This window comes from Triticum aestivum, chromosome 1B, assembly GCF_018294505.1.
Source record: "Triticum aestivum cultivar Chinese Spring chromosome 1B, IWGSC CS RefSeq v2.1, whole genome shotgun sequence".
Lineage (NCBI taxonomy): Eukaryota > Viridiplantae > Streptophyta > Magnoliopsida > Poales > Poaceae > Triticum > Triticum aestivum.
The window spans coordinates 14,285,231-14,296,692 of record NC_057795.1 but is presented as its reverse complement, the minus strand read 5'-3'; the positions used below and the strand labels follow the sequence as shown (position 1 = coordinate 14,296,692).

The 11,462-nt window shown below is 46.9% G+C and overlaps 1 protein-coding gene across 1 annotated transcript; it reads left to right on the top strand.

Annotated features, from left to right (window-relative positions):
- The first annotated feature begins 6,843 nt into the window (after positions 1–6,843).
- Positions 6,844–11,213, top strand: LOC123103724 (zealexin A1 synthase). The gene is made up of 2 exons (XM_044525395.1): positions 6,844–7,848; positions 10,449–11,213. The coding sequence occupies exons 1-2, from the start codon at positions 6,946–6,948 to the stop codon at positions 11,064–11,066; spliced, it is 1,521 nt and encodes a 506-aa protein (XP_044381330.1). The 5' UTR covers positions 6,844–6,945; the 3' UTR covers positions 11,067–11,213.
- The last annotated feature ends 249 nt before the right edge of the window (positions 11,214–11,462 follow it).

The following is an 11,462-nucleotide window of genomic DNA, read 5'->3' as shown; positions in this document are numbered from 1 at the left end:
AAAAGACCCCACGCCGAGTTTAGCGTCGTATCGCCCCCAGGCGGCGATTTTACGCGCCTCCTGGGGGGCCAACGGCTGGAGATGCTCTAAGGAACTGGAGTTGAGATATACCACCGAGCGAAGTGGCCTGGGAGTGCATGGCTCGGTGGGATGTCGTGAAAACCCCCTCACCTGAATTTGAGACAGACCGCAGCATGGTCCATCTTATCCCGAGTGTGTACATCAACTTGGCCATGCATGAGAAGAAATAGGGTTCCCTCGCTTTATATTATAAAGCATGGACCAAAGCACACATGTAGCAACAAGGTTCAACGCGCGCACACACATCAGAGTACAATAAGCACACCAGAAGTCTAGCTGGGGAGCAGCACAATAATCCCCAAAAAAGAAGCCAAAAGACAGCTACACTAATCCGGCTCGGGGGCGGAGGGGGGAGCGGCGGTGCAGACAGGCGGGCGGCGATGGACCGGAGCGAAGCGATGGCCCGGTTGATGAAGACCCAATCCTAGCGCCGAGTAAGCGGCGGCCATAGCTTAAGAAAACCACAGAGTTTGTATACTGCATCAGTCGCACGAAGAGGAATAACATGCTCAATCACAAGCTTATTACGGATATTCCAAAGTGTCCAAAGGAGGGCACCAATGGCCACCCAAAGGGCCGGCCGCCCAGCCGCATGGATGGGCTCAAGCACCTCCCTAAACATATCGGGGAGGTTGGTATGGCACCATCTGCCACCTGCAACCTCCCTAAAGCAAGCCCAAAGGAATCTCGCCGCCGGGCATACGAAGAATATGTGGTTAGAGTCCTCCGGGGTCAAGCACAAAGGACACATCCCGTCGGATGGACCGTTACATGCTTCAGCACCTCCGTACCGGATGGGACTCGTCCGCGCGCTAATTGCCAAAGGAAGATCCTAATCTTTGATGGCAGCTTAATCTCCCAAAGGAGGTTCAATCCTATTGGTCCCGGAGTTGGCATAATCACGTGGTATAGCGATTTTGCTGAGAACCGCCCACTGGGCTTGAGGTGCCAATGGACTACGTCCTCCTCCTCGGGTGGGGAGTGGAGAGCAATGCACGCTACGAGGTCCTCCCACATATTCAGCTCGCCAGGACCGTAAGTCCTTCTAAAGGCGATATGCGTGAGGTTCGACAAGGCTAACGCCACCGGCAAACACTTGTCGGCGCAGATATTGACGAGGACCTGGAAGCGGGAAGCGAACTACAGGGGGCCGCACCACCGGTCCAACCAGAATAGGGTGGCGGTGCCTCGGCCCACCTCCATTGACGATCCGATCCAAAGCACTGGCATCAACTGCACAATCGTTTGCCAAAACTGTGATCCGCCGGCTCTTTGCGCAAACGCTAGGGGTTGGCCCCGCAGGTATTTAGCTCGAATAATGTCGAGCCATAGGCCACCCTCACCAGAGGCGGTCCTCCATAGCCATTTAGCTAGAAGGGCAATATTCATCTTTTTGGATGAGATGATACCAAGACCCCCCTGGTCCTTGGGCTTGCCGATCTCCGTCTACTTCACCATACGGTATTTTTGCTTATCACCTTTCCCTGCCCAGAAGAACCTGGATTGGTACTTGGCCACCTCCTGATGGAGGGATTCATTAAGACTATAGAATCCCATCAGGTACATTAGCAGGCTAATCATCGACGAGTTAATCAGGACCACCCTAGCCGCTTTAGATAACCAGCGTCCCTGCCATGGTTCCACCCGGTGTTGGACCTTTGCCACGTACGACCTCAAGTCTTTCTCCTGGATGCGGTTGTCACTAATGGGCATGCCTAGATAGGTCGTCGGGAAGGTCCCTAACCGGCAATTAAGTCGGTTAGCAATGCTAGTCCGCTCCTCCTCTGAGTAGCCCATGACCATAACCTCACTCTTGTTGAAGTTAATGGTAAGCCCGGACATCTCCTGGAAGCAAAGGAGCGGGAATTTAAGGTGGGCGATGTCCTCGTCCGATCCTTCAACCATTAGGATCGTGTCATCCGCGTATGGGAGGTGGGTCAGCCCGCCCTCCCCTAGGAGGTGTGGGCAAATCCCCCTAATGTGGCCAGCCCCTTTGGCCTTATCCAGTATAGCGGCTAGAGCATCCACTACGAGGTTGAATACGAAGAGAGAAAATGGGTCCCCCTGCCGGACACCCTGTTTCGTGGGCAAATAGGGTCCGACCTCGCCATTGATGTTAATGGCCGTCCGACCACTCATGACCAATTGCATCACCCTTTGATCCAACGCGGGTCAAAACCCTTCCTGTATAACACCTCCCGAAGGAAGAACCAATGGACCGTGTCATGCGCCTTGTGGAAGTCGATCTTGAATAACACTGCACGCAGGCACCTAGACTTGACCTCATGAATAACCTCATGAAGGACAAGAATCCCATCGAGAATTAGGCGACCTTTGATGAAGGTCGTCTGATTTGGATGGGTGATTCGCGGGGCTATAAGGGCCTCCCTACTGGCGTACCCCTTGGCCATAATCCGGAAAATCACATTGATGACCGTGATTGGCCAGAACTGCTGAATATCTGACACTCCCTGCACCTTCGGGATGAGGGTGACGATCCCGTAGTTCAGCCGTGAGAGGTCCAAAACACCCTAAGCCAGCTCATGGAAGAGTCCCATAAAATCCTCCTTAATGGAGGACTAGAAGGTCTGGAAGAAGCGCACCGGAAGACCATCAGGCCCAGGGGCCGATGCGGGATTCATGCCCTTAATGATCGCTTCCACCTCGGCCTCCTCAAATGCAGCGAGCAACGCCATATTCTTAGATTCCGTGACCCTTTTCCCTTCGTCCCAAATGGACTCCGCGAGGGCGATCCCCGACCGGGGGTGGCCGGCAAATAGATTCTTGTAGAATCCGTCTATGTGATCCCAGATTTCCGCGGGGTCCTGCAACAGCCGATCCCCATCCCAAAGAAGCGGGATGGTGCACCTACGTCGATGGCCATTCGTGATAACCTAAAAGTAGGCCGTGTTGGCATCACCAAAGAGGCCCAATTAAAGGATCCCCGTTGGCGCTAGTATTCCTCCTTCCGGTAGATCTCCAAAAGTTCATCGTCTAAACTATACCGGAGGGCCCAATTCTCCGGTGAGAGGCCGGCCGAGTCGGCCCTAATATCCAGGTACTGAATCTCTAGGAGGAGGGCGCCCTTCCGGAGCTTCATGTCCCGACCGATATTGGCCCCCCATCCCTTCATAATTTGCCTAGAGCGTTTCGCTAGGAAGTGCCAATCATCAACCAAAGACATCACCCGGTGGGGCTCCCCTTGTCGTGGTTCTAAGTCTGACAGTAGAAAGGGGGGTAGGTATGGAGAGGCAAGATCCTAGCTATGGAGTATTTGTATACGTGAGAGATTTTCGAGTTCAGGCCCTTCTCGGAGGAAGTAACAGCCCTACGTCTCGGAGCCCGGAGGCGGTCGACTGGATTATATGAGTATGAATTATAGGGGTGCATTTCATTTCATTTTTGACACCCTCGGTATTGCATTTCATTTTTGACAGAAAAGCACGCAACCTTGATAAAACTGCCGTTCTTTCCTGCTCTGAATATGATGATCACACACCAGGTACCAGCTCAGAGGCTACAGATGATTGATTGACGAAAAAGGGTTTCTCGCACTATATTACAAAGCAACCAACAACAGTTACAACCGAGGGACCGATACAAACACACACCACCATCGCACACAACACACACTCAAGGCAAGATACAAAGGTGCCGGGCACCAACACACCACCCCACCGACAGCCAAGCAAACTACAGATGAGCGAGAAAGACCGTTTGGAGCCGACGGAGACCTCCAACATGAGCAACCACAACAGAGAGGTGTGACGGACAACAACGAAGCCAGGAGTCCAAAACAATATGTGACGCCCGGATAATCAAGTTACAGTAAACCTCTGCTAATGTTGCCACATCACCACGATTACTGTTGATAATCCCGTGATGATTCAAAACTCGTTCAAATTCAAATTTGAAATAAAGTCAAACTAGAAAAGTTTTCAAAAGCCAAAACTAAAATGTTCTAAATGTAGCAAGTAATACATAACAAATATTGGTGGAGAAGACACACTGTTATAAAGTAGTTAAATGCACTAAAATAAATAAAATAGTGGTAGAACTATTAATTAAATGCTTGTAAATTAATAGACAAATACAAACTACTTTCTAAAATGTGCTAAATTGCTTATGGCAGTGGGATATTTAGTAATACTAATTTAGGGAGTATTATTGTATTTTATTTAAACTAAAATTTATTAAAGGTGTAAAGCACATGAAGAAACTCCATGCTGATGGGTTTTTGGAATCACTTGATGCTTGCCAACCATGCCTCATGGGCAAGATTAGTAAGACTCCGTTCACCGAAACAATGGAGTAAGCAACTGACTTATTGGAAATAATACATACTGATGTATGCGGTCCGATGAGTGTTGACGCTCGCGGCGGGTATCGTTATTTTCTGACCTTCAGAGATAATTTGAGCAGATATGGGTATATCTACTCGATGAAACATAAGTCTGAAACATTTGGCTAGAAACCTAAGCTGTCCTTTCATAAAGTTTGGGGTTGTGATGCTTATATGAAAAAGTTTCAATCTGATAAGCTCGAACCCAAATCGGAGTAATGCGTTTTCATAGAATAACCAAAGGAAATTGTTGGGTACACCTTCTATCACAGATACGAAGGCAAGATATTCGTTGCTAAGAATAGATCCTTTCTAGAGAAGGAGTTTCTCTCGAAAGAAGTGAGTGGGAGGAAAGTAGAACTTGATGAGGTAATTGTACCTGCTCCCTTATTGGAAAGTAGTTCATCACAGAAATCAGTTCCAGTGATGCCTACATCAATTAGTGAGGAAGTTAATGATGATGATCATGAAACTTCAAATCAAGTTACTACCGAACCTCGTAGGTCAACCAGAGTACGTTCCGCACCAGAGTGGTACGGTAATCCGGTTCTGGAAGTCATGTTACTAGACCATGATGAACCTACGAACTATGAGGAAGCGATGATGAGCCCAGATTCCGCGAAATGGCTTGAGGCCATGAAATCTAAGATGAGATCCATGTATGAGAACAAGGTATGGACTTTGGTTGACTTGCCCGATGATCAGCAAGCCATTGAGAATAAATGAAACTTCAAGAGGAAGACGGACGCTGATAGTAGTGTTACTATCTACAAAGCTCAAAAATATTGTAAATTCTTCCTATCCCATTGTCGTCCACACCTCAACCGAAGCAAGGAGACAGTACTGCACCAAAGAAGATGGGCATTGATGATGGGGAAGAGACATGCTATAGACTTTTTTTTGTGCAATCGGCCTGGACACCGCTTGCATTCAAAGTACGTACTGCGTGGGTCTTGATCAGTAGTATCTGATCACACCGTAGGAGGATGATTGAAGTTTCCTTGCTAAGAGATTTGAATTAATAATTGCTTCCATCCATCGATTGGGTTATCCTCATGGTGACGCACACGGGCTGCTGCGAGACAAGCTTAGATGGACAAGTCTGCTTACTGTTTTCTGAGCTTGACCAGCAGTCCATGTTTTGATAGGGAAGGACAGCTAAGCAGCTTACAGTGATCTATGAGCACTCACATGCATGGACTTATATCCACAAAGTGAAAAACACAGTGTCATAGCAGCATTTTCAGTCCTCATCAATGCTTCCTGGAAGGTACCGTCCTTTATACCTCTGTTTTTCTCCTCAGTTTCTTTTTCCCCTTTTCTAGCTTAACTTGTGCATTATCCAGGAAAACACAACTATCAGGAGCACACTCTATCTCTTTTCTACTGTGTTTATCTATAGCGAAGCAGTAGAAAGTGCGTGTGCATAACTGCACATGCAGAGGTTAGTCGTCTGAAACTAATGCTGCATTTCTTTATTTTATCTTACTTATTTTCAACTTTTCCAGGTTTGGCATGTCTATAATAAGAACATCAACACTCCATACCTGGCTATGTTGGGTCATTCTTATTATCCTGATCGATACAAGGGAATACTCGACAGTCCATGATTTCCACATTGGTGACTTTTAAGAGCAAACTGCTCCCTTGTTTTTTTTTTTGTTTTTTTTTTTGGCATGGCAAACTGCTCCCTTGTGCCAACACGCACCGGTGAGTCTTGTCGTACGGAAACGGATACTTTTACCCATCGACTATGTTTTAATTAATAGGCTACTTTTCTCCATACTTTTTTTTTGCGGGGTACTTTTCTCCATACTTGTGCATACTCACTTCATAAACTAGCAACCCGCGTGCTAATCGTGTTGTATAGACAACCCACCAATAATGCTAGACCTACCTAATCTATCTAAGTAATACTACATAATTTCCTTTCTAATTAAACTAATCAGGCCCCCCTGATTTTTCACGGTGTGGGCCTGGGCCTAATTTTTCGTCCAACCAAATTAAGCCGAGTCAGCTAGTACCTAATAAGTTTACTCATGTAAATTACGTAGGTGTAGCAAAGTCCGACAACCCACCACTAGCTAGACACCACTTTGGTCAAGTTTGAGAGCCAACTGCTCCATGTGATGACACCGGTGCCAAGTACCCATTCTTGCAGTGCAAATATGTTTTTTGATTGGTTCAAACGAATCATTGACCAATAATTGCTCCAAATTTTTTATTTCAAATGACGATACAAAAGATGTTTGTGATATTTGTCACGATCGATCGATGATGTATAATCAATACCCCACTTCTCCCTACCTGTATATAATTTATAAACTAGCTATTCATGTTGTAGTACTTACTAGAAAAAACAAGAGTAGGTATAAATATTAGTACAAACATGACCGCCATGTCGAGTCATTCTTCTTATCCCCGATCCATGCCCAATACAAGACACCACTGCTCGGCAGTCACTGCATACATATACTGAAACTTATCATCTCTGTGCACTAGCAGAGCTGCCTGGCATTGCCATGGAGGGGTGGCTAAGCATGTCTTTCCTAGCCCTACTTACGCTCCTGGTGACTTGGCTTGTCAAGCTCTCGGTTGGCAAGAGCAAGCCGGCCAGGAAGCAGCTGCCTCCTGGGCCATGGACTCTGCCGATCATCGGCAGCCTCCACCACGTCGCCGGCGCCCTCCCACACCGCGCGCTGATGCAGCTGTCTCGCCGGCATGGGCAGCTGATGCACCTCATGCTGGGCGAGGTCCCCGCAGTCGTCGTGTCCAGCCCTGAAGCGGCGGCGCTGGTGATGAAGACCAACGACCTCGCGTTCGCGGGCCGGCCGCGCGGCGTGATGCTGGATATCTTCAGCAGTGGCGGCAGGGGCATCGCCTTTGCCCCCTACGGCAACCATCTGCGCCAAATGCGCAAGGTCTGCGTCATGGAGCTCCTCAGCTCCACGCAGGTGAAACGCATGGAGGGCATCAGGGCCGAGGAGGTTGGCAGCCTCCTCCGCGACATCAGGGCCGCTACCTCGGTCGGCCACACCATCAACGTCAGCGAGAAGGTGAGGGCGCTCAGCAACGACGTGGTGACCAGGGCGGTTTTCGGCGGCAAGTTCTCACAGCAGGGCGAGTACCTCTGCGAGTTGGACAAGGCGTTTAAGCTGCTGGGCGGCTTCTGTCTCGTCGATCTCTTCCCGTCGTCGAGGTTGGTAAGGTGGCTGAGCAATGGCGAGCGCCAGATGAAGAAGAGCTGTGGCCAAATGCAGCGCATCATTTCAGAGATCATCGATGAGCGCAAATCCGCGCGAGCTGCTGGCGTTGGCATCTCCGGCACCGACGACGAGGATCTGCTGGACGTGCTGCTCAGGCTGCAGAAGGAGGACTCTTTGGAATTCCCTCTAACCACACAGACTATTTGCGCCGTCTTGTTTGTGAGTATTTCTCTTAATTTCTGGTTTTGATTATTCGAGTGTGGTGGGTACTCAAATGATTAGGTGGTAGTGGTGGGTTGGTGGGTGGGTGGGTGGGTGGGGGGGGGGGGGTTCAATATATTACCGAAAGGCAATCCGTTGCAAAGAGGGTGAGGACATAGGCACATTTACACGCGAGGTTAGGTACAAATGCATTAATCTTATCTTTCGGTTTCTTGAACCGATGAGACCATCTTATATTATATATATTTACAAATTGGATGCACCATACGAAGCTCCACGTTAATCCTCATAACTAGGAAAATCTTATCTTTCGGTTTCTTGAACCGATGAGACCATATAGTTAATTCAGAGAGGATGTTGTTGATCATGGTACATCTGTGATTGTCAACATGGCGAAAACCTTGGCGTTCCGAGCATCCCAGTTCTCGAAGGGATGGTGAGGAATAGTGACGTAGAGTCTTCCAGTTCTTTTCAGAGTAGGGCAAGATGGTCGATGGCGTTCCTATGAGAGAGAGAGATTTTATGGTACAATTTACTACTGCCAGAGGGAGTAGTATATCAGATCAGCCGTTGATTGCATGGGCCTTTTGGGTGTTGTGATTACCAAATTTAAATTTTGTTTTTACTTACTCAAGGGTAATTTGCTCCGGTTAGCAGTATGAGACGTGATCGTGAATAATCTCTCGGGTATCCTATTTTTCTCTCTCGCCTCACGTCTTCTCTTCCATCGCCGCCGCCGGCGACCTTTCCCTTTTGGCGTTCCGCCCTGCAGAGACAACTTACCCTGCCCACGTCGTCCCGTTCCCCCCTCGTCTCCATCCTCTTTCTATATATATTCCCTCATCCACACGAGAACTTGTGAGATATTGGATTAGAGATGAGAGATGATGAGAAAGTGAACTAATTCTGCACTATCTGAATATTTGTACTTCGCTTCACATAGTCGAGGCACAATACTGAATTTCTGCACCATGGCTACCTTACCTTCTTCAGGGGCGATAATAGCAGCCAGGTTATGGTGATAAGAGCCAAGAAAAACATGAACCGCACATGCTGAATTTGGATCTGTATGTATGAACCAAATAGGAGAACCTTAATATTATGAAAGTGATTAGGTTACAAAGTTATAACCCCATGGCCGCCGCCGCCGCTGCCGGCGACCATAGTTGTTATCCCCGAGAACTGGCGCGCAACTCTTTCTCTCCTCCGTAGCTTCCCCGTGACCCAGCGACAGAGAACTAGGAATTTTCCCGTTACATCTCCTGAATACCAAACATACCCTCACGTGTGCGGGATTTGTTTCCCACCTCTGTCCATTTTTGCCCCTTTACTAGAAAATACTATCCCGATTCTCTGATAGTATTGATAAATCCATGCGTTTGACGGCTGAATGAATGGCTAATATTTACTCGGATGTACCGTAAAAGGTCTCTTGAGAAATGCCGATGAGTTGCCACTCTAGTAACAAGGGGACAGTTGATGAAGATGTGTATGGACAGAATCTTCTGTATGGTGAACGCAACATGGGCAGCTAGCGTCATTGGCAATGCGCTTGTGTACCATATTTTCTCTAGATTGTAGGCTATTCCGGCATAGGAGCCAATCAAAGATCTTGGTCTTCTTTTGGATGCTGGAACTCCAAATGTGTCATTAAGTTTTCTATGTTCATCGCAGTGAATGATGTTGTAGGCATGCTTAGTGGAGAAGGGTAGCCCTCCATTGAGGTCACGCTCCTTGTCCGCATAGAACTAAATGTCTTGAACAAAGACAACAAGGCATGCAACTCAAAGACACAACCTGGGCTAGGTGGTTTCACAGGTTAGACAACATGATTGTCATACGGGTTCTACTAGGATATTGATATTGTTTTAATGCAGAGACTAGATCTATTATCTTCATGTATTAACTAGCATGGTGGCCCTCGCAAAATGCGATGGCAACACCTTGTTGTGTCGAAAGTGTCAAGTATTTATTTTATCACACCCAGACCTTTTCTTTTTTGAATTTTCACCCAGTCCTTTTTACCCTTATTTGCCCCTTTATTGCATAGTATATTTTAGACGTCGCTACATTTCTGTCGGTGTATCTTTAACCTTGTGCAGCGGTAAAGCTATCACCTTGTGACCATGAGGTCACGGATTCGAGTCCTCGAAACAGCCTCTTGCAGAAATGTAGTGAAAGACTGGGTACAATGGACCCAAAATGGTAGGACCCTTCCCCGGACCCTCGCAAGCGGGAGCTACGTGCACCGGGCTGCCCTTTTATCTTTAACCTTTATTTTGAATATGAATATATTATAGTTTAACAAAAAAAGATGTATATTCTGCTGTTAGTATATAAAGAATAGAACAGATGTAGTGCCACTGCCTATTTAGATAAGAAAGCGTACCACATGGTTAGTATGCTCCAACTGTCCATATTCCTGACTGATGCGTGTACTAACCATCGTCTATAGTGTCTACATCTAATTGATCACATTTTACTATATTAGTCTTCACAAACAAACACTTAAATTATTCATACTTTTAGACGAAGCTTTTGAAGCATTCATATATTATTCTATATAGGAAGATGTTTGATTGTGCTTTGTACGACAGGATATGTTTGCAGGTGCCACGGAGACCACATCAACTACTTTGGCGTGGGCTATGTCGGAGCTTGGGCGGAGTCCTGAAATCATGGCTAAGGCACAACAAGAAGTATGGGGGATTCTTGGTGAAGGCCGATCTGTCATTACTAATAACGACCTCGTTAAACTCCACTACATGCAGATGGTAATCAAGGAAACCCTTAGGTTGCATCCACCAATTTCTCTAATCCCACGCTCAGCCAGAGAGGATTGCACAGTTATGGGGTATGACATCCCTAAAGGCACCAATATATACATTAATGCCGTTGCAATTTCTCAAGATCCCAAAAAATGGGACAATCCTAGAGAGTTTAGGCCAGAGAGGTTTGAGAACATCAACTTAAATTACAATGGAACATACTTTGAATTCATTCCCTTTGGAGCTGGGCGACGACAGTGCCCCGGGATCCAGTTTGGCTCATCGGTCATGGAGATGGCGTTAACAAACTTTCTATATCACTTCAACTGGAGACTTCCTGATGGTTCTAGCCTTGTTTCGTTTGACATGTCCGAGAAGTTTGGGTTGGCTGTAAGCAGAAGGTATGACCTGCAACTCAGAGCTATTCCACATGTGTGGTCCAAGTAGACGTTGATGTGAAACACATAGCTTGTATATACACATGACAATGCATGTTCATATACCTGCACTTTCAGCGCATGTCATTTTTCCAATGTATGGTTGTACCTTTATGCAATGGAATATGAGAAATTGGGCTAAAAATGAATACGAAAAGCTCATTGCAAACATCATGGTATTGCATCTACTAAATGTACTACTAGTGCATGACAGAAGATTTTACATAGTAGTGTAGTACTACATGATTATACAAGTTATACATTACTAACACATGACTATTAATTAAGTATGATCTGTGGACACTAGTAGAAACATGGTACTAGTCCCGGTGCCAGAGGGCCTTTAATCCCCGTTCTGAAACCGGGACAAAACAGATGGGACTAATGCCCAAAACCTTTAGTCCCG

Excerpts from the sequence above, each read along its gene's own strand:
- LOC123103724 (XM_044525395.1), top strand. The coding sequence starts at position 6,946 with ATGGAGGGGTGGCTAAGCATGTCTTTCCTAGCCCTACTTACGCTCCTG. Across the intron at positions 7,849-10,448 it reads CTATTTGCGCCGTCTTGTTT|GATATGTTTGCAGGTGCCAC; the intron begins GTGAGTATTTCT and ends TTTGTACGACAG.